The sequence below is a fragment of the Erpetoichthys calabaricus genome, chromosome 3 (assembly GCF_900747795.2).
Source record: "Erpetoichthys calabaricus chromosome 3, fErpCal1.3, whole genome shotgun sequence".
Classification (NCBI taxonomy): Eukaryota; Metazoa; Chordata; class Cladistia; order Polypteriformes; family Polypteridae; genus Erpetoichthys; species Erpetoichthys calabaricus.
In genome coordinates, this window is record NC_041396.2 from 17,666,966 (window position 1) to 17,691,525 (window position 24,560).

Here is a 24,560-nt window from a genome sequence, read left to right on the forward strand (position 1 = left end):
GTGCATAGTGTGTGTAAATAAATTACGATAAAGACTTTTTACTTAAACGAGCGCACGTCGAACGTGAAAGTGAATAATTATTACTCCAGTTTTTTATTATGGATGGATGGTTGAAAACGGCTAGTTTTATCAAGTCTGACAAAAAGCTGGACGAGCAATCAATTGCTTCTTCTTCCACTTCAGTCTCTGATTTGCTACCAACACAGGGTGACGATACTGAAAGTTGTAGTGAGCTACCGTCTCTCCAGACTGAAAACAAAGAAATAATTGGCAAACATAGTAAGACAAAAGAGAAGAAACGAAAATATGACAGCGACTATTTACGAATGGGTTTTTATTTTACCGGGGGTGAGTCCGAACCTAAACCCCTTTGTGTAATTTGGAATGAAGTCCTGGCCAACAGCAGTTTAAAACCATCACTTCTTCGTAGACACACTTGAAACAAAACATCCAACGTATAAGGATAAACTTGTAGTATATCGTAATGACTACACAGAGGCTTCGCCAATTTAATCCGGTTTTTTGAAGGGGTTCACATGGAGAAAAGGCTCAGAATCGCTGCCTGGTCTGAGGTCCTGAGCGCTCGGCTGGTGTGCCCACACACTATTCCAAGTGTTGCACCCTTCATGGCGCAGCGACACTGCATCTGGAACTCCATTCCTATATGGTCACACATATCCACAGCCCCCCCAGAAAGACTAACAGTTGTTCAATTAAACTGAGTGCGTCCAGTTTCCCAACGCACACTCACCCGATGTACACATGGAGTGTTCAGGCAGCGCCTGTGTGTTACAAACAGAAACAGGCAGACATGACAAAACTCCACACACACAGAACTACAAGCACGTGCGTTTAAATGACCCTGTGCGTCCATAGTGTTGCCAGACGTCACTTATATACGGGACATGTCCCATATTTGATCATTTTGTCCCCTGTCCCGTACTGATCTTTCAGGGACACCCAAATGTTACGTATTTAGTTCATTTTCAGATTTTGTAATAAAAATATATTTTTACTACCTTCTTACGGTACTTAGTTGTAACTTTATAAGTAATTACACTTTCAATCTCAGATTCTCTTGATGAAAATAACCCAAATGTAACGAAGAAGCTCGTGTTTGCTGCCTGTTTGTTTTCAACTTGTTCAGTTGCTCTGATTGGCTGAGGACAGCGACACGTGTTACCGTTGTGCTCTCCAGCCGCGCAGCTCTGCAGTTCTCCATCAGCATTGCAACATACAGTGACTGTCGACAAAGTGTGTCGTTACTGCTTGACACGGACCACTTTTTTTCTAACTGCCTTTATTAAATAATAATATTTCTCTGTTGTCTGGGGCGGAGTGGTGGCTCTGAGGCTAAGGATCTGCGCTGGTATCCCGAAGGTTGCCGGTTCGAATCCCCGTCACTGCCAAAAGAGATCCTGCTCTGCTGGGCCCTTGAGCAAGGCCCTTAACCTGTAATTGCTCCAGGGGGACGCTGTACAATGGCTGACCCTGCGCTCTGACCCCAAGGGGTATGCGAAAAAAACTAACAAACACTGTTGTAAGTCGCTCTGGATAAGAGCGTCTGGTAAATGTATTAAATTAATATTTTCAAATGATTGCACTTTTACAGAATTTTTTTTAGCTTGTATTAAATAGATTTTGCTTTTGTTTTCCTCATAACCCATTAAAAGATAGATAGATAGATAGATAGATAGATAGATAGATAGATAGATAGATAGATAGATAGATAGATAGATAGATACTTTATTAATCCCAATGGGAAATTCACAATTAATTCAAAATACTTGCTTTAAGTTTTTAACTTACAGTCTAAGTAAAAAGTATGTGAACCCTTTGGAATGATCTGGTTTTCTGCATGAATTGGTCATAAAAAGTGATCTGATCTTCATCTGAGTCACAGGTCCTGATGTACACAATGAGCTTAAGCCAATGACACACAAAAAATTCTTCTCTCTCATGTCTTTATTTTATTTTACAAACGCATTCAATGTTCACAGTGGTAGTGGAAAAAGTAAGTGAACCTTGGGATTTAATAACTGGTTGACCCTCCTTTGGCAGCAATGACCTCACCCAGGCGCTTTCTGTAACTGCAGATCAGACCTGCACATCATGCAGGGGAGAATTGGAGCCCATTGTTCCCTGCAGAACTGCCTTAACTCTTCCCTGTTCTTTGGTTGTCTTCTGTGTATGGCTCAATAGGATTGAGGTCTGGGCTCTGACTGGGCCACTCCAAAAGGCAGAGTTTGTTCTTCTGAAGCCATTGTGCTGTGGATTTGCTGCGATGTTTGGGGTCATTGTCCTGTTGCATCACCCAGCCTCTTCTGAGCTTAGGTTGACGGACAGATACCCTCACATTATCCTGGAGAATTTGCTGATAAACTTGTGAATTAATTTTCCCCTCAAGCTGTCCAGGGCCAGATGCAGCAAAGCAGGCCCAAATCATGATGTTCCCTCCACCATACTTTACTGTAGGAATGATGTTTTGATGTTGATATGCAGTGCCCTTTTTTACGCCAAATGAAGTTCTGCTTGTTCCTCCCAAATAGCTCAATTTTGGTTTCATCACTCCACAAAACATTTTCCCAGTACCGTTGTGGAGTGTCCAAGTGCTCTTTCACAAACTTCAGGTGTTCAGCAATGTTCTTTTTTGATAGCAGTGGCTTCCTTCTTGGTGCCCTGCCATGGACTCCTTTCTTGTTCTGTGTTTTGTGTATAGTTGACTCATGAACAGAGATGTTAGCCAGTTCTAATGACTTCTTCAAGCCTTTTGCTGTCACTGTAGGGTTCTTCTTTATCTCATTGCTGACTTTGCATTGTGCTCTTGGGGTCATCTTAGCAGGGCGCCCACTTCTAGGCAGAGTAGCCACAATACCAAATGGTCTCCATTTATAGAGAACTTGCCTAACAGTAGACTGATGAATATCTCAGATCTTTGAGGTGACTTTGTAACCCTTTCCAGCCTTATGTAGATTAACAATTCTCCATCGTAGCTCTTCAGACAGATCTTTTGTGCGAGGAGTGATTCCCATCTGGATATGCTTCTTGTCAAAAGCTCAGACTCAAACTTTATAGTGTTTGTGATCAATCAAAGTCATTCTAGGCCACCACACCTCTGAACTTGTTTCATTAAATGGACTCCAGGTCTGCTAAATTCGGACTGCAATGAGATTTTTAAAAAGTCATTAGCTTAGGGTTCACTTACTTTTTCCCAACCTTCAGTTTAACAGTTTGAATGATTTATTCAATATGGTCAAAAATTCTCTGAAAATCTGTGTATCTTTAGTTATAGGAGACTGTGTTTGTTCATTATTGTGACTGACATGAAGATACGACCATGTTTTACAGTATACTAGCCAACCCGGGGCGTAGCATACGCTGCATAATTATATATTGATGGGTGAACACTTCCCGAAAGACACAGTTGTCCAAATGGGGTTGGTTTTGAGGATACGACTGTAGGTGAATGAAAAGATGTAACTCTGGAGAGGGCAACATACAATACAGCGTTTTACACGCTGCATACAGCGATTCACATCGAAGTATAGACACTGCTAAGACCATGGAATACCCCTCGTAAAGTGTTTTACACGCTGCATACAGCGATTCACATCCGCGACAAATATGATTCTTCTTAGATGGTGCTGGCGCGTCCACCCTCGCTCTCAAAGCATACACAAAGTAGAGACATACAGTCAAAGTAAAAAGTATGTCAACCCCTAGGAATTCTCTATATTTATGTTTAAATCCCATCTATATATATAATTCACTAAGCCGCCGACAAGTAGCCACCCATGGAAAGCATGCAAGACAGCCACGCCCACCAACTCTAAGACCATTGGATACGACTAACTTAACTCAAACTCCAAACATACAAGCATCGAGTGTGCATACACAATATCCACACACGGAGGTGTTCTGCTGCACCTTTTACTCTCGCACGGGAGGACTGGTGACGTGTCACTGTCACTACCTTGGTTGAACAAACAACTAAGAGTTTATACGTGACAAAGCCGCTGCTACTTGTACCAGTACACAGGCACATTTGCCAGTTCACATAGACACCAAATAAGCACTCACACCAATCCACGAGCCCACCGAAAGACGCAATCATATCCACTTAAATAAACCGGCATTGTGCAAGCCTTCGGCCTTTCCAACTTACACCCACTAGCAATGTAAAGATTATTCTTCTAAAATTCACTAAACCATTCTGCACACAAACTTCAAACTTTTCCTACATCACATACACAGAGCACTGACGTCGGCCCACTTGCTGCTTCAGGTAACTCGCAGGAGGAGAGCACAAGCCACACCAACTTCTAAGCACAAGGAACACACAGTGAACGGTACATGCATTTCCATTTCCAAATCTACACTCCCTTACACCACTGATTTATTATCAAATACAAAAATACCCGACACACACAAACACACACACACGCGTACAAAAAAGTAAAACACTCACCACATCACAACAACACACACAACTGCAGATCTCAGAAGGGCACCCATGATTTGTGCTTTACTATGTACAAGTGATACAGAGATCTGCATAAGACAGATAGACAGATCAGAAAGGCACTATATAATAGATAAATTCAAACTTTTTACTAATAATATACATAGAATTTTTATTCAATTATCCATGAAAAACACAACAAACATCAATATATACAATCAACAAAACACTCCCTTCCGATTAAGATTTTATCTTTTACATTTCTTTTGCCAGGCCCACATATCTTATTGTATATATACATCACAAACACCTCGCTCTTCAACTTCATCACTACTTTACACACCTCTCATTCCATACACAAAATTCAGACAAATGTGTGCCAGACAAACACATAGAAAAAACACTATATAAGAGATAGATAGATAGATAGATAGATAGATAGATAGATAGATAGATAGATAGATAGATAGATAGATAGATAGATAGATAGATAGATAGATAGATAGATATGAAAGGCACCATATACAGTAATAGCCAGCCTCAATGTCACAGCCCATTCACTGTCTTTGCACTTATCTCTTATCTTGTGTCACCATTTGCAGGATTTTCACTGTTGTATATTAAAACTTTTTTTTTGTTAATTTCAGCAGTATCCTTGCATTCCCTGATTCTTTCCCTGCCATCTTTTTTTCTGACACTCACTCCTACTTTTTATTTTATGTTGCATTCTTATTATTCAGACGAGCTCGGTTCAGTGATTTTTTTTTGTCCCCTTTGCTCCGAGGGTGTAAGCTCCACCCCTGGCTCCTCCTTTTCCATTCCGTTTGACCCTGGTCCCACCCACTCTCCTCTGTTGCCTGGTAACACTTGCCGTGCAGGAGTGCCAGCGTGACAGCGGGCGCTGAAGCACGTTGCGCGCTTAATGGCTCGGTGATGGAGGCTGAAGTGCAGGTCAGCGCCGTGTTGTGATCATTTGTCGCCCTGATTTGTCTTAACGGACTTTATTTGATTGATTCCGATGACAGCGTGTGTTTGTGAGCCGAGTGCTTTTATTCTATACACGCACACTGCACCGTTTCCCTTCATCTTACTTATGAAAATGTCCATTTTCTTTCTGTGTGTGTGTGTGTGTGTGTGTGTGTGGTGCCCAGAGTAGACCACATTAGAACACATCTCGACTTTACTGATCTTACTTTTACACAGTGGTTCAAATTATGGCATCTGCTTACACCGAGCCGAATCACAGCCTCGGAACACAAGTAACTTAGGTGTTGTGGGAAGTCAAGGATGAAAATGTATGTGCAACTCTGAGAAGAGGTGAAGAATTATACAGAGGAATAAATGAATAAAAAAACTGCTGTCACTTGAAAACGTAAGTGGTCCCCCAGATTCCTTACTAAGGTGACAATGTCTAACATCAGAGACGGAACTACACTTAACTGACTTCAATTTTGCAGTATTAATGAACCAACAAAATAAGTCAGCATGCAGAAGCCACGTGTGCAAAAATAAGTGCACCCTTCCTGGGAGCTGGGAGTGCACACAAATCATTAACAGTTACACTTCATGTGTGACGGCTTTGATGACGGATTTGGCGTCACTGGTTATGTATAAACCACAGAATAGTTTGGAAAAGGAGGACATGCTTTTTTTTTTTTTTTTTTTTTTTTTTTTTTTTTTTTTTTTTTTTTACAAGCCCCTGCAACAACAGCGGATCTCTCTCAGATTGTTTAATTAAACTCTTTAAGGTAGAAACAGAACAAAGGAAAAGACCTTCAGTACAAAGAATGAAGACAGAAAATAAATAGAAAACGGGTACTGACTAATTGATTGAGTGATTGTGTTTTGTAAAAAGATGTTGCATAACATCAAACTGCGGGATTGATTGATTTCTTGATGGAGTTTATAATCCACGAAGCAGAGAAACACATGGTGGTCTGAGACAGATGTTCCAAAAAAAAAAAAGGGATGAACAAACTTTGAGGGACTTTTTAATAGCGGGACGATCTACAGTAACTGGTGTCCATAGAAATTGTTAATAAAGCGGCCAATGGCGGATGTGACTGCAGCGATCAGTGTATCGGATTGTAAACTCGCACAAAAAGACCCAAACTGCTCAATCCGCCCAACACGAGAAGGAACAGAAAAGCCGCATTGTTGCACAATATTACGTGGAAATCAATACCCGAGCACCGCCTGATGCGTCAATTAATAATAATAATAATAATTCTTCACATTTATATAGCGCTTTTACACTCTTATGGGTGTAACGAGAGGTCAAGCAAAAGGACACCAAAGTTATCGATAAAAGATTACAAACTGCCTGAAGAAGGTGTCCGAGTTACCTCGAAAACTTGCATGTTGCAATCATTTAAATTAGCCAATAAAATGTCTCATTTTCCTTGACTTCTCATTAATTACACTTTTTGTTTTGTTAAGTGTCCCCCCACCCCCCAACTATCGTGTATGGGGGAGGAGCGAAAGCTTTAGATTCGTCAAAAAAATTCGATCTCCGGTTTTTCGACGTTTTACGGTCCCCTGATACCGATAACACTAATATCTTGATGATGGGTGTGTGGTGGGTCACGGTTTCTTGACGACGGTTTAGAAATAACGGCGCTGGACAGAAAAACGCCAGATTTGAAACTTGAGCCTGTTATGAGACGACGATGTGCTGATTAGAGCAGAGGGGGGTCCACGTCCTCTGCACTGGGGGGTCATTCCTAAGAGTTCCCTGACGCCTCTGCAAGTTCAGGAATATAGTAAAACTGCTAGGGGGTCTTCGGCAGGGCCGTCTTAACGCAGGGACATGCTGGGCAGTTGCCCGGGGGCCCCATTGCTAATCTATGTATGTTGTGACTTGCTGTCAATAAATAAATGCTACACTTTACTAAACTATAAATATTTGTTATTGTGTCACAAGTGGACATTGGCATTCGCCTCTGATTTAATATCACGGTCACCTCTGCAGCCTCACGTGCAAGTAATATGTACGGGTCTCTTGCACGACAGCGGCGTAGCTAGGGGGGGCATCTGTCCCTGGGCGCAGCATCCAGGGGGCACCAAATTGATGTTATGAAATTTTTTGTCCTTTCCCCATTGCATTTTGGCAAACAGGAGGGGGCGCGAAATCTTCAGTTGTCCCCGGGCGCTGAAAACCCTAGCTACGCCTCTGACGCACGACATCACGTAAAAACGTCACTTCAATCAATTCTCGACAAAGAAATTTCACAAATGTTTGTGTTGAACACTTGATTCGTAACTAATAATTTAGATTTCTTTCTTACCGTGCCATCTCCGTCTGTATGGTTTATCAATTGAGTATCATTAGGCGCCAGTCCAGGTAAGATTGAGGAGATTAGAAGGCTTAATGCGTGGCTCACATCTTGGTGCAGGGTAGAAGGGTATAGGTTTATGAGGCATTGGGACTCCTTTTGGAACAGATGGGACCCGTTCCGCCGTGACGGGTGACATCTGAACTGGAGGGGCACCCATGTATTGGGGAGGCGTATGTGTAGGCTAGTTGAGGATTGTTTAAAGTACGGAATTGGGGGACAGGGAGTTTAGGACAGGCCAGGTTTATGTCTATACATTGAGAAACAAACAATGGTGTAGAAATAAAAATGCATAGTAATGTAAATTCTAAGCAAACATTTAAATGTAGAAGGAGTAACACATTAAAAATACTTCTAGCATTAAGGCGAGCTATCAGAGATAAGGGAAGTGAGTTGCAGTTGTATGTAGCAGAGCATAATTATGATATTATAGCAATAACGAAAACCTGGCTAAATAACAAAGATGGGGATGAGTGTAACATAGAGGGATATACATTTTTTAGGAAGGCTAGACAGAACAGAAAAGGAGGTGGGGTTGCTGTTTATGCCAAACAGAATCTAAATGTAAGTCCTCTTCAGTTGGATGATGAGCCCCATCTTAGTGAGGACGTGTGGCTTCGCCTGGAAAATATTTGGGAAAGAGGTCTTATTTTAGGAGTGTGTTATAGACCACCCAATTCAGACAGTAATTTCAACACACATCTTTGTAGTAAAATCAAAAAGGCAAGTTTACAGGGAGATATTATAGTCATGGGGGGCTTTAATTATCCAAATATTAACTGGGATAACCTTGCAGATGGAGGAGCACAAGAGTTTGTAGAAGTAATCAGTGACTGTTTTTTGACACAGCATGTTAAAGCACCAACATGGGGTGAAGCCGGTCTGGATTTAGTATTTTGTAATAATCAGGATAGAATTGAGAGTGCAGAAGTGATTGGACCACTAGGGTCACATGACCATAATGTAATACAATTCTCAGTATTTTGTAAGATTGCAGATGCAAAGACTAAAATTGTTAAGTTGAACTTTGGTAGGGCTAATTTTGAGCAGATGCGACAAAGTCTAAGGAGGATACACTGGGATAATCTTTTAAGTGTGGAGCAGTGGAACAGGTTTAAAAATGTTTGACATGTAATGCAGGACAATTAATAGGAAATTTTAAAAAAAGCTCCACGGTGAATTAATAAAAATTTAAAAAAGAAGTTGCAAAGGAAAAAAACTGCATTACAGTAATCCCTCCTCCATCGCGGGGGTTGCCTTCCAGAGCCACCCGCGAAATAAGAAAATCCGCGAAGTAGAAACCATATGTTTATATGGTTATTTTTATATTGTCATGCTTGGGTCACAGATTTGCGCAGAAACACAGGAGGTTGTAGAGAGACAGGAACGTTATTCAAACACTGCAAACAAACATTTGTCTCTTTTTCAAAAGTTTAAACTGTGCTCCATGACAAGACATAGATGACAGTTCCGTCTCACAATTAAAAGAATGCAAACATGTCTTCCTCTTCAAAGGAGTGCGTGTCAGGAGCAGATCATGTCACAGAGATAGAGAAAAGCAAACAAATCAATAGGGCTGTTTGGCTTTTAAGTATGCGAAGCACCGCGGCACAAAGCTGTTGAAGGCGGCAGCTCACACCCCCTCCATCAGGAGCAGACAAAGTGAGACAGAGTTTGTTTTTCAATCAAAAATCAATACGTGCCCTTCGAGCTTTTAAGTATGCGAAGCACCGTGCAGCATGTCGTTTCAGGAAGCAGCTGCACAAAAGATAGCAACGTGAAGATAATCTTTCAGCATTTAAGACGAGCGTCCGTATCGTCTAGGTGTGCGAACAGCCCCCCTGCTCAATCCCCCTACGTCAGGATCAGAGAAAGTCAGCGCAAGAGAGAGAGAGAAGTAAGCTGGGTAGCTTCTCAGCCATCTGCCAATAGCGTCCCTTGTATGAAATCAACTGGGCAAACCAACTGAGGAAGCATGTACCAGAAACTAAAAGACCCATTGTCCACAGAAATCCGTGAACCAGCAAAAAATCTGAGATATATATTTAAAATTGCTTACATATAAAATCCGCGATGGAGTGAAGCCGCGAAAGGCGAAGCGAGATATAGCGAGGGATTACTGTATAAGGCATATAAGACTAATGACTGCAAAGTGAATCGTAGAGCGTATGAGAACATGAGGGCAACCATTAAGAAGGATATCAGGGAAGGCTAAAAGACAGCTGGAGAGGAATATAGCAGGTAAGGCGAAAGACGACCCTAAGAGATTCTTTCAGTACTTTAGTAGTAAAAGAACAGTCAAGGAGGAGGTCAAGTGCATCAGAAATAGTAAAGGGGGATTAAAAGATACAGACAGTGAAATAGCGGATGCTCTAAACTTACATTTTTCTGAGGTGTTCACAAGTGAGCAAGTGGATAACCTCAGAGCAGTAACAGGGACTACTAAGGAGGTACTGAGGGATTTGGAAATTGTAGAGAGAGAAGTGCTGCTCAGATTAAATAAGATGAAATCAAACAAATCACCAGGACCAGATAAAATTTATCCTCGTGTTCTTAAGCAGGCTAGTGAGTACAAATATAAACCCTTGACGCATATTTTTAGGAAGTCACTGCACACTGGAGAGATTCCAAAGGACTGGAAAATGGCAAATATCATCCCATTATATAAAAAGGGTGACAGGGCAGATCCAAGCAACTGTAAGCCAGTAAGCTTAACATGCATCACAGGAAAATTAATGGAAGGAATTATTAAGGAGAAGATTGAGCAACACCTGGCAAGGACAGGAGTTATTAGGAACAGTCAGCATGGGGTCAGAAGAGGGAGGTCGTGTTTAACTGACAGGCTGGAATTCTCGATCAAAGTGGAGCAAATGATGTTATTTATCTAGACTTTCAGAAAGCATTTGATGAGGTGCCACATGAGAGGTTGGACATCAACCCAAAAAGAAATGGGAGTTCAGGGTGATGTTTTTAGGTGGGTGCAGAATTGGCTCAGACACAGGAAGCAGAGGGTGATGAAGGTGTGAGGAACCAAATCAGAATTGGCCGATGTTAAGAGTGGTGTTCCACAGGGGTCAGTGCTAGGGCCGCTGCTATTTTTAATAAATAGAAATGATTTAGATAGGAATATAAGTAACAAGATGGTTAAGTTTGCAGATGATACCAAGATAGGTGGATTGGCAGATAATCAGGAATCAGTTATATCATCACAGAAGGACTTGGATTGCAGACAGGCTTGGGCAGATTTGTGGCAGATGAAATTTAATGTCAGTAAATGTAAAGAATTACACATAGGAAGTAAAAATGTGAGGTTTGAATACACAATGGGCTGTCAGAAAATCAAGAGTAAACCTTATGAGAACGACTTAGGTGTCATAGTGGACTCTAAGCTATCGACTTCCAGACGGTGTTGAGAAGCCATTAAAAAGGCTAACAGAATGTCAGGTTATCTAGCGCCTTGATGTGTGGAGTACAAGTCACAGGAGGTTCTACTCAAGTCTTTATAACACACTGGTGAGGCCTCATCTGGACTACTGGGTGCAGTTTGGGTCTCCAGGTTACAAAAAAGGACATAACAGCACTAGAGAAGGTCCAGAGAAGAGCGACTAGGCTGATTAGAGGGCTACAGGGGATTACAAGCTTGGTGACTTGGCAGATAATCAAGAATCTGTTGAATGATCACAGAGTGACTTGGACAGCAGACAGGCTTGGGCAGACTTGTGACAGATTAAATTTAATGTCAGTAAATGGAAAGAAAGCTAAAAATGTTAGATTTGAACACACAATGGGAGGTTTGAAAATTTGAAAGTTCACCTTATGAGAAGGATTTAGGAGTCGCAGTGGACTCTAAGCTGTCGACTTCCAGACGGTGTTCAGAAGCCATGAAGAAGGCTAACAGCATGTCAGGTTATATAGCGCCTTGATGTGTGGAGTACAAGTCACAGGAGGTCCTGCTCAGTCTTTATAACACACTGGTGAGGCCTCGTCTGGAGTACTGGGTGCAGTTTTGGTCTCCAGGCTACAAAAAGAACATAACAGCACTAGAGAAGGTCCAGAGAAGAGCGACTGGGCTGATGAGAGGGCTACAGGGGATGAGTTATGAAGAAAGATGAAAAGAGCTGAGCCTTTACTGTTTAAAGCAAAAGAACATTAAGAGGAGACCTGACTGAAGTGTTTAAAATTACGAAGGGAATCAGTCCAGTAGATCGAGACGGTTATTTTGAAATGAGTTCATCAAGAACACGGGGACACTGTCGGAAACTTGTTATGGGTAAATTTCACACAATCATTAGTACTAGGGTGTTGTACCGTGTTAGCCATTATGAATGTAGAGAAAAGCCAAGCAAAATGACACCTTTTATTGGCTAACTAAATAGATTACAATATGCAAGCTTTCGAGCCAACTCAGGCCCCTGCTTCAGGCGAGATGTAATCTTGTAATTGATTACATCTTGCCTGAAGAAGGGGCCCGAGTTGCCTCGAAAGCTTGCATATTGTAATCTTTTTAGTTAGCCGATAAAAGGTGTCATTTTGCTTGGCTTTTCTACACAAACATTAGGAAGTTTTTCTTTACACAAAGAACGATAGACACTTGGAATAAGTGACCAAGAAGTGTGGTAGGCAGTAAGACTTTAGGGACTTTCAAAACTCGACTTGATGTTTTTTTGGAAGAAATAATTGGACAGGACTGGCGAGCTTTGTGGGGCTGAATGGCCTGTCCTCGACTAGAGTGTTCTAATTACAATGTTGAAACTTTGGTGTTTTACATGGCCCCAGTTATATTGTTTAAACATTTGTGTTGATTAATCTTGGCTGTACAGCAGGTTTTTTAATGTTTAAACACTGATTTTGCTGGAAGCAACAATACAATAAATATATGTTTCATTTTATCAACCATTTATACTGTCATTCCTGTGAGTGGTTGTGAAGGTATATGGGCCCCAGTGCACTGCTTTGCCCGGGCACCTATAATGCTGTTAAGACGGCACTGGTCTTTGGGTTGTTTTTTGCCTAGAAGACAACACGCAGCTAGTATGTTTATATTTATATATATTTATATATATTAGTGTATATATATTTATATACTAGCTATCCCAGTGGTTCTGCCCGCCTATGAGTAGAAAAACACCAAACTTTAAAATTCAATAAACAGGTATCGCTAGCTAAGCAGAGCAGCAGGTAGACCGACTCGAACGGAGGCGTGAGTGGGAAAGACCCTGCCCGGCTCCCCACTCCTGACGTCACACTTCCACCCTCCCCTCGGCCACGCCTCTCGGATTCGCACTAATAAATCGCTCCTCCAAGCGAACTATGATACATAGCGCAATGAGAGAAATCGCAAAATCAACCGGAATGTTCAAGCAAATTATGAAAAAATAAACCGCTCTAGGGCGGCACGGTGGCGCAGTGGGAGACCTGGGGACCTGGGTTCGCTTCCCGGGTCCGCCCTGCGTGGAGTTTGCATGTTCTCCCCGTGTCTGCGTGGGTTTCCTCCGGGCGCTCCGGTTTCCTCCCACATTCCAAAGACATGCAGGTTAGGTGGACTGGCGATTCTAACTTGGCCCTAGTGTGTGCTTGGTGTGTGGGTGTGTTTGTCCTGCGGTGGGTTGGCACCCTGCCCGGGATTGGTTCCTGCCTTGTGCCCTGTGTTGGCTGGGATTAGTTCCAGCAGACCCCCGTGACCCTGTGTTTGGATGCAGCAGGTTGGAAAATGGATGGATGGATAAACCGATCTAAATCCGTTAAGCAGTTCTCTCGTGAACAGTGGACAGAGAGACATTGGATTTTATATACTAAAGACCTGTGTGTGTGGAGCTGTCCACTCTGCTCACGCTCAACCACAGCCACTAGATGGCGCATGCATACACTTTTACATTTTTTCGGTGCTGGCTACAAAAGACTTGAGTGCGGCAAACACCGCCGCACTACACCGACGTCATGCTAATGACACAGATGGCGAGACACAATAGAACGCCGTGACTCAACAACGTGCAAGCAATGGTGGGCAAGGCTTGAAGTTTTCACCAAAAACATTGACTATCTGGAGGGATTTTCTCAAGACTAAGATTAATAGAACGGCTAAGAGATGGCATCGCCAGTGTCTTTTTACGAAAGCCAGTGGAGCAGCAAGCACAGGTTGGGTCCATGGATTCTGCACTGGGGGGGGTTATTCGTTTGCTGACGCCTCTCCAAGTTCATGAATGTAGTAAAACTGCTAGGGGTTTTCGGGTTGTTTTTTTTTTTGTCCTGAAGACCACCCGCAGCTGGTATCAGGGACGGACGGATGGATGGACCAAAAGCATCCTGTGGTGGCACTATCTCTGAAATATGCTTTATTTAATATTGATTGATTGATTGATTGATTGATTGATTGATTGAAATGTGCCTTTGTGTTTTCTGATAACTGATAATGTAAAATTGATGAACTGACTGAGTGATTGCTATAAGTTTTTTTAAAGGGCGCTATAAAACACAAAAACAGACCGCCTGATTGAAAAAAAGACACCCTGTGGCGGCACCTTGTGTGAAACCCCTTTATGTAATGTTGATTGACCGATGGCACAGTATCAAATGCAGCTGCCAGACTGATGGCAGAAGGCTCAGGTGGTTTTCTGTTCTGTGAAATGCGAATAATAGCAGGTTTGATTTTTGTTGCCATGTGTCTTGAGTTTTGTGAAGGGCGCTATATAACATAAAACTGACTGATTACTTTAAGGCACCTTAGGGTGAGACTGTGCTCTGTGGACGATCACTTAGACAAGACAGCAGGTGTGGTCATATAGCAGCTTTATTTTCCATCGTCACAGTGAGCAGAGTTTCAGAGTAAACAGGCAATCGATATTACATGACAGCGTCAGGGCTCTTCTGAACCCCGTCTGTTGGGTGGGGCAAAGTTTTTATACCTCTAGAATGCGTGATTTAATATCATTATGAAATGCAACAGTCGACACTTTTATTTTACACAATCCTTGAGCCCCTTCAACGCCCCTTTTGCAACTTGATTTTCTTGGCCCCTTTGTTATGGCGTTCAGATGTAAACTAAGGGAAAACGTGATAAGGCAGTCTCAGTGTGGAATACTTAGACCTTGAGTCCTTCTGTTTGCTCAGCAAAGCATGCTGGATGGAGAAGTAAAGCTTACTTCTCAGACATGAATTAGTACAAGGGAACGAAGAGAACATTCATCTTCCACAGCTCCATCATTATATACTGACTGACTGACTGACTGACTGACTGACTTGTTGTTTCCATCCCATCACAGGATTGGTCGTGTCTTGCGAAGGGCGCTATATACTAACTCGCTGGTTTCAAAGCAGCGTGAGGGGAGACTTTCTGTCAAATGTACCCCATTAAATACTCGTGGATTGATTCCCCACCCTCACACTGCTAACCTTCCCCTCCCCAAAACGAACCCCCAAGTGGTCTCAGCTGGCCTATTATTCTCATGGCTTGTTAGTAACACAAACTAAAAACTTGACTGGTGCTATCATTGGCATACTGGGGAACAGTAGCCTTGTGGCGTGGAGTGGCATGGCATGGCATACCCGGTGGGCTCCTGCACAAAGAAGACTCTTGCAAAGTTCCATTCTCTAGTCCTAACCCTCTCATCGTTTTCATTTTTCTTCCCGCCAACTCACAAATCAGTTTGGCACCAAGCATACCAGAAGAGCTCACCAGCCTCCAGCGGGCACATCTTTGCAAATAAGAAGCCAGACAACGGGGACAAGACCAAAGTGAAAGAAAAATCATTTAAGAAGCTGAGAAATAGCATTGGGCAACATGGGTGCAACCCGCCAATGACCACAAGCACGTCAGACACCCGAACCAGTGGAATCAAGTAGGAGTAGTCATATGCAAATTCAATCCATCATTAACATATTATAACTTACAACCAATTATGCATAATTCTAAAATAATGCAAATCAACAGTTTCACTTGCTTGATGCCAATATGGACGCCCCACCTCCTCCTCCTCCTCCACACCCCCGGCGAGAGCGTGCGCCCGCCAAGGCGGTGACACCTTACCCCAGCGTTGTCATGGTGACGATGGTGTACCAGAACGATGCAGGAATGCTGGTGAACTTGCTAGCCGAGGAGCCTTTCTCAGCGTAGTACATTACGGTGGCGAAGATGATGATAGCCATGGTGAGCGAGAAGAGAAGGAAGCCCAGCTCGGAGGCGCAGCTCTTGAGCGTGTAGCCCAGGATTCTCAATCCCTGCGAATGGCGGGAGAACTTGAAGATCCTGAAGACCCGAAATACTCGGAGAGTGACAAATGCCCCACTGACATCTTCATTGTTGGTCATGACCAGCCCAATGTAGTAGGGCATGATGGCCACCACGTCGATGATGCTCATCACACTGCGGATGAAGCGGTAGCGGCTTGGCGCGGCAAACAGCCTCAGGAGGTACTCGACAGTGAAAATCATGACGCATGCCGTGTCCAGGCAGAAGAAAGCCACGGAGTACCGCTCCCCACAGGGCAAGTCCTTTTGGTTCTGATGGATACCGCAGGGGACGGTTTCCACCACGTTGGTGATGACAGAGATGGCAATGAAGAAGCCGGTGACGTAATAGAAGACTAAGGCCATGGTGCTGGTGTGAGGATTCTCAAAGGCTCTCCACATGGTCTCCCGGAAGTTCAGGTTGGGCAGGTTGCCCTCCTTGCTGTTTTCCGGGTCATTGTCATCCATGAGCCTCTCCGCGTTCTCCCGTTTGCGGTCCTTGTATTCTTCATAGCAGCAGTCCCCGATAATTTCTGGAATGATCCCGAAGAAGGCGAGCTCTTCGTCGTAAGCAGAGATGCACTCGTACCGGGGGTAGTGCAACTTGCCCGTCCGGTAGAAGTTCAGGACGCTGCGAAAGACGTCGGGGTCACGGTCAAAGAAGTACTCCTTGGTCTCCTCATTGTAAAAGAACTCCTTCTCGGAGCTGCCCAGAAGCGTGTCAGGGTAACGGTCCAAGGTGGTCCTCCAGGTCTGGAAACGGCGGCCACTCACGTTCAGGATGATCAGCTCATCCTGCCGTCTGCTCTTGTCACTGGGGGCGATGGGCATGGGACAATTGGCCACCGGCATCCAGCCAATGGCTGCAGCCCGGGCAAATGGTAGCCATGCCGCTACACCGGCCGCCATTGTGACTCCGAGTCTGGGTGTGGACAGGATGTGCTCCAACTTCAGTACCAGCTTGCCTGTAGCATGGACACCATCTGGAAAAGAAGAGAACAAGACAGGTTAGGAGACAAAAATGGGAAGACTGGAACCACCAAAGGGGTCTCAACAGGGGTACCTACAACTTCTTCCTAGGATCGCATCTCAAATGGAAATCCAGGAACAATTAAGCAGCAAAATAATGGCTGCACTCTGTTTATACAGTATATCAAGGCCAGTGCGCATAATCGAGGCCTGATAGAAGGTGAACTCATTGCTGTAAGTGAAAATGTAGTTTATATTATTGAGGTACGATAGAAGGCAAGTTCTTCAATCATGCACACTGCATTTCCACTTACAATGAGGTCCAAAAGAAGGCAACTGGAAATGCAGTGCGTATAACAGAGATCCAATGGAAAGAAATGGTTTTTGTCATAAGCGTAAATGCAGTGCATATAATCGAGGTCCGATACAAGACGAGTACTTCATCGTAAGTAGAAATGCAGGATGTGTAATCGAGGTCAGATAAAAGGCGAGATCTTTACGTAAGTGGAAATGTAGTGAATATAATCGAGGTCCGATACAAGATGAGTACTTCATCATAAGTAGAAATGCAGGATGTGTAATCGAGGTCCGATAAAAGGCGAGATCTTTACGTACGTGGAAATGTAGTGAATGTAATCGAGGTCCGAAACAAGACAAGTACTTCATCGTAAGTAGAAATGCAGGATGTGTAATCGAGGTCAGATAAAAGGTGAGATCTTTACGTAAGTAGAAATGCAGGATGTGTAATCGAGGTCTGATACAAGACGAGTACTTCATCGTAAGTAGAAATGCATTATGTGTAATCGAGGTCCAATAAAAGGCGAGATTTTTACGTAAGTGGAAATGTAGTGAATATAATCGTGGTCTGATACAAGATGAGTACTTCATCGTAAGTAGAAATGCAGGATGTGTAATCGAGGTCAGATAAAAGGCAAGATCTTTATGTAAGTGGAAATGTAGGGAAATATAATCGAGGTCCGATACAAGACGACTACTTCATCGTAAGTAGAAATGCAGGATGTGTAATCAAGGTCCGATAAAAGGTGAGATCTTTACGTACGTGGAAATGTAGTGAATATAATCAAGGTCCGATACAAGACGAGTACTTCATCGTAAGTAGAAATGCAGGATGTGTAATCGAGGTCAGATAAAAGGCGAGATCTTTACGTAAGTGGAAATGTAGTGAATATAATCGAGGTCCGATACAAGACGAGTACTTCATCGTAAGTAGAAATGCAGGATGTGTAATCGAGGTCCGATAAAAGGTGAGATCTTTACGTACGTGGAAATGTAGTGAATGTAATCGAGGTCCGAAACAAGACGAGTACTTCATCGTAAGTAGAAATGCAGGATGTGTAATCGAGGTCCGATAAAAGGTGAGATCTTTACGTAAGTAGAAATGCAGGATGTGTAATCGAGGTCTGATACAAGACGAGTACTTCATCGTAAGTAGAAATGCATTATGTGTAATCGAGGTCCAATAAAAGGCGAGATTTTTACGTAAGTGGAAATGTAGTGAATATAATCGAGGTCTGATACAAGACGAGTACTTCATCCTAAGTAGAAATGCAGGATGTGTAATCGAGGTCAGATAAAAGGCAAGATCTTTATGTAAGTGGAAATGTAGTGAATATAATCGAGGTCCGAAACAAGACGAGTACTTCATCGTAAGTAGAAATGCAGGATGTGTAATCGAGGTCAGATAAAAGGCGAGATCTTTACATACGTGGAAATGTAGTGAATATAATCAAGGTCCGATACAAGATGAGTACTTCATCGTAAGTAGAAATGCAGGATGTGTAATCGAGGTCCGATAAAAGGTGAGATCTTTACGTAAGTAGAAATGCAGGATGTGTAATCGAGGTCTGATACAAGACGAGTACTTCATCGTAAGTAGAAATGCATTATGTGTAATCGAGGTCCAATAAAAGGCGAGATTTTTACGTAAGTGGAAATGTAGTGAATATAATCGTGGTCTGATACAAGATGAGTACTTCATCGTAAGTAGAAATGCAGGATGTGTAATCGAGGTCAGATAAAAGGCAAGATCTTTATGTAAGTGGAAATGTAGGGAAATATAATCGAGGTCCGATACAAGACGACTACTTCATCGTAAGTAGAAATGCAGGATGTGTAATCGAGGTCCGATAAAAGGTGAGATCTTTACGTACGTGGAAATGTAGTGAATATAATCAAGGTCCGATACAAGACGAGTACTTCATCGTAAGTAGAAATGCAGGATGTGTAATCGAGGTCAGATAAAAGGCGAGATCTTTACGTAAGTGGAAATGTAGTGAATATAATCGAGGTCCGATACAAGACGAGTACTTCATCGTAAGTAGAAATGCAGGATGTGTAATCGAGGTCCGATAAAAGGTGAGATCTTTACGTACGTGGAAATGTAGTGAATGTAATCGAGGTCCGAAACAAGACGAGTACTTCATCGTAAGTAGAAATGCAGGATGTGTAATCGAGGTCAGATAAAAGGCGAGATCTTTACATACGTGGAAATGTAGTGAATATAATCAAGGTCCGATACAAGACGAGTACTTCATCGTAAGTAGTAATGCAGGATGTGTAATCGAGGTCCGATAAAAGGTGAGATCTTTATGTAAGTAGAAATGCAGGATGTGTAATCGAGGTCTGATACAAGACGAGTACTTCATCGTAAGTAGAAATGCATTATGTGTAATCGAGGTCCAATAAAAGGCGAGATTTTTACGTAAGTGGAAATGTAGTGAATATAATCGAGGTCTGATACAAGACGAGTACTTCATCGTAAGTAGAAATGCAGGATGTGTAATCGAGGTCAGATAAAAGGCAAGATCTTTATGTAAGTGGAAATGTAGTGAATATAATCGAGGTCCGATACAAGACGAGTACTTCATCGTAAGTAGAAATGCAGGATGTGTAATCGAGGTCCGATAAAAGGTGAGATCTTTACGTACGTGGAAATGTAGTGAATATAATCAAGGTCCGATACAAGACGAGTACTTCATCGTAAGTAGAAATGCAGGTTGTGTAATCGAGGTCAGATAAAAGGCGAGATCTTTACGTAAGTGGAAATGTAGTGAATATAATCGAGGTCCGATACAAGATGAGTTCTTCATCATAAGTAGAAATGCAGGATGTGTAATCGAGGTCCGATAAAAGGCGAGATCTTTAGGTACTTGGAAATGTAGTGAATGTAATCGAGGTCCGAAACAAGACAAGTACTTCATCGTAAGTAGAAATGCAGGATGTGTAATCGAGGTCAGATAAAAGGCGAGATCTTTACATACGTGGAAATGTAGTGAATATAATCAAGGTCCGATACAAGACGAGTACTTCATCGTAAGTAGAAATGCAGGATGTGTAATCAAGGTCCGATAAAAGGTGAGATCTTTACGTAAGTAGAAATGCAGGATGTGTAATCGAGGTCTGATACAAGACGAGTACTTCATCGTAAATAGAAATGCATTATGTGTAATCGAGGTCCGATAAAAGGTGAGATCTTTACGTACGTGGAAATGTAGTGAATTTAATCAAGGTCCGATACAAGACGAGTACTTCATCGTAAGTAGAAATGCAGGATGTGTAATCGAGGTCCGATAAAAGGTGAGATCTTTACGTACGTGGAAATGTAGTGAATGTAATCGAGGTCCGAAACAAGACGAGTACTTCATCGTAAGTAGAAATGCAGGATGTGTAATCGAGGTCAGATAAAAGGCGAGATCTTTACGTAAGTAGAAATGCAGGATGTGTAATCGAGGTCCGATACAAGACGAGTACTTCATCGTAAGTAGAAATGCAGGATGTGTAATCGAGGTCCGATAAAAGGTGAGATCTTTACGTAAGTAGAAATGCAGGATGTGTAATCGAGGTCCGAAACAAGACGAGTACTTCATCGTAAGTAGAAATGCAGGATGTGTAATCGAGGTCAGATAAAAGGCGAGATCTTTACGTAAGTAGAAATGCAGGATGTGTAATCGAGGTCCGATACAAGACGAGTACTTCATCGTAAGTAGAAATGCAGGATGTGTAATCGAGGTCCGATTAAAGGCGAGATCTTTACTTAAGTAGAAATGCAGGATGTGTAATCGAGGTCCGATACAAGACAAATACTTCATCGTAAGTAGAAATGCAGGATGTGTAATCGATGTCCAATAAAAGGTGAGATCTTTACGTTCGTGGAAATGTAGTGAATATAATCGAGGTCCGATACAAAATGAGTACTTCATTGTAAGTAGAAATGCAGGATGTGTAATCGAGGTCCGATAAAAGGCGAGATTTTTACGTAAGTGGAAATATAGTGAATATAATCGAGGTCCGATACAAGACGAGTACTTCATTGTAAGTAGAAATGCAGGATGTATAATCGAGGTCCGATAAAAGGCGTGATCTTTACGTAAGTGGAAATGCAGTGCATATAATCGAGGCCTGATAGAAGGCAAGTTTTTCATTGTAATTGAAAATGCAGTGTGTAGAAGTACAGTAGAGGTGCAAAAGGAGAATTCTTCTTTGTAAGTGGAAATGTAACAAGCATAATCAAGGTTCAATAGAAGGCGAGTTCTTTGTGATAAGTGAAAACACATTGTATATAATTGAGGTCCGACAGAAGGCGAGTTCTTCACCATAAGTGAAAGTATAATGTATAAAAATTGAGGTTCAATAGAAAAAGAATTATTTGTAGTAAGTGGAAATGTAATGTATAGATGAGGTTCAACAGAAGGAGAGTTCTTTGTGATAAGTGGAAACAAATTGCATATAATTGAGGTCCGACAGAAGGCGAGTACTTCATCGTAAGTAGAAATGCAGGGTGTATAATCGAGGTCCAATAAAAGGCGAGATCTTTACATAAGTGGAAATGTATTGAAAATAATGGAGGTCCGACAGAAGGCAAGTGGAAATGCAGTATGACTGAGGTCCAATAGTTGGAAGGGTCTTCATCATAAGTGGAAATGTAATGCAAACAATCAAGGATCAGTAGACAGTGAGATCTTTGTCATAAGCGTAAATGCCGTGCGTATAATCGAGATCTGATAGAAGTTCTTTACCTATGTGCAAATGTAGAGCACGTAATCGAGGTCGAGGTCTGACAGAAGGTAAGTTCTTCATCATAAGTGGAAATGTGGTGAGTATCATCAAGACCCAACAGAAGGCCAGATCTTTATGTAGGTGGAAATGCAGAGCACATAACAGAGGTGTGGAAGAAGGAAAGCGATTTGTCATAAGTGGAAATGCAGTGCACATAATCGAGGTCCGACAGAAGGCGAGAGTTGAAATGTTGTGAATATAACTGATGTCCGATAGAAGACAAGTTCTTTATTGTAAGTGGAAATGCAGTGCGTATAACAGAGGTCCAATGGAAAGAAATGTTCTTTGTCATAAACGTAAATGCTGTGCATATAATCGAGGTCCGACACAAGACGAGTACTTCATCGTAAGTAGAAATTCAGGATGTGTAATCGAGGTCTGATAAAAGGCGAGACCTTTACGTAAGTGAAAATGTATATCAGTCCGATAGAACGCAAGTGAAGATGCAGTGTGTATAACTGAGGTCCAGTTATTTTTTACCATAAGTGAAGAAGTAGAGCATATAATCGAGGCCCAATTGAAGGCAAGTTCTTCACTGTAATTGAAAATGCAGTGTGTACTTTACAGCAGAGGTCCAAAAGGAGAAATTTTTGTCATAAGTGGAAATGTAAAGCGCATAATCGAAGTTCAATAGAAGGCGAGTTCTTTGTTGTAAGTGGAGACACATTGCATATAATCGAGGTCTGACAGAAGGCAAGTTCTTCATCATAAGTGAAAATATAATATATAAAAATCGAGGTTCAATAGAAGAAGAATTCTTTGTAATAAATGGAAATGTAATGTAGAGTTGAGGTTCAACAGAAGGAGAGTTCTTCGTCATACGTGGAAATGCAGGGTGTGTAATCGAGGTCCGAAATTAAGATGAATTAGACCACATGGAGCACAGAAGATGCTCTGAAAGGCCCTGATGGGCAATATTAGCATTTTAGTATATGCTACTGAATATTCTAAAGTGTTCTAAGTATTATAGACAATAGCTCATGGTGAGAATTCTATGACTCAAAGTTGTCTTCATTTTTTTGTAACTTTGCAGTAGTCTAAACCACACAAAGCGAAAAGATCTTGCAGGGGTTTTTGTTGTTCAGGATAGACAAAGTTATTTCTGTTCTTCATTATTTTTGATTCATCTTTTTCTCTCCATACAATTTTTTTTTTTGTTTCCAGGTCTTTCTGATTTTATTATTTCTTTAATGAGACCCCAAATCCATTTCTTATATTAGTTGTAAAACGAAATGAAGGATATGATAAAGAGTTGGGGAATCACGACTATACCATTTAATGATGAGATGAAAAAGCTACTGTGCAACGGGATTCAAAGGAAAAGAAGTGGACCGAGGGGTCTATCGTTTAGAAAAGACCCCTCCTGATGAATCGATGTGCTGCATATAAATGTGGATTCTGAGCTGAATGCTGACCTCTGGGTTGGATTGCAGCTATTGGTAGTGAAAAAATATATATATTTAAATAGGGTCAGTAGCATTGTTATTTTTACTTATACAGAGTCCAGTGAAATTCTTACTTGCATGTTAATAAACATGCAAAATATTTTGACGCACCGGTGCCAAAATTAGTGAGTAAAACCGCCTTACCTCAAACCTCCTGTCATCCTTACCTGAAAGAACTACCTTAGTTGAACCCTGCATAAGTGTACTGTGGTTAAGGACACAATTGATCACTCAGCATCTCCGTGAGCTGATAAGACGTAGATCTATCATCTATCTATCTATCCATATTACTAACCGAGAATGGTAAACCGGATATTGACGCAGGGACCTCCCCGTGGACGCAGGAGACATAGTGCGCAGGCGCTACACAAAGACTACGAACCGTCTGACATGCCAAAAACCAGGCAGGCACGGCTCCAAAAAGAAACCGCTCCACTGACCGAGCTACAAAGTGAAACGGGAAACACCACGGAGTCCGCAGTGGTCCACAATGCACCGCATGATAGTACGGAAGAAGCTCCGTATTAACAATGGGTGGCCCCAGAGTGACACGGATGGACGCTCCGTATTAAACATACGTCATCCTCACACGTCCAAACTATACAGCATAGGTGGACCACATTACAGTGATGCATTATTGACAGTACAGTAAAGATCACAGTATCGCAAACAAACAGAAATTAGTACTCAAAAAAGGGAGAATATAATCACCACGGACCAGGTGTCATTGAAACAAAAGCAGGATAAAGCGAGGTCAGAAATAAAAGACAGAGTGGAAAACAAAGTAAAACGTCATAAAGAGGTTAAAGAACGGGGCCAAACACATGGAGAGCAGGTTACAGATGATGAAAACTGGAATGCAACAGCTTCAAAAAAAACCTAGGCACGAAACACATGCACACCGAGATACAGAATATAAAAGCAGAAAACACGACAGTTAAACGTCCACACCACACAGCGGAGGCAGACCCGGAAGGTGCAGGCGCCTACATCGCGCGTCAGAAGGCGCGGGACAGTACGAAAGGCAAAGGCGCCTACACAGCATGGTAA

At 42.2% G+C, this 24,560-nt stretch overlaps 1 protein-coding gene across 3 annotated transcripts in view; it reads right to left on the minus strand.

Moving 5' to 3' along the window:
• The window catches only part of kcnd3 (potassium voltage-gated channel, Shal-related subfamily, member 3), a 505,116-nt gene that overhangs the window by 459,941 nt on the left and 20,615 nt on the right, over positions 1-24,560 (minus strand). For 2 of the 3 annotated variants that reach the window (XM_051924424.1, XM_028796407.2), the window contains exon 2: positions 15,821-17,003. In XM_051924424.1, coding sequence (XP_051780384.1) covers positions 15,821-16,929 — 1,109 coding nt within the window. In that variant the 5' untranslated portion in view covers positions 16,930-17,003. Of the gene's footprint in view, positions 1-15,820; positions 17,017-24,560 lie in introns of those variants that run through there. The other variant, XM_051924422.1, reaches the window with a different exon arrangement.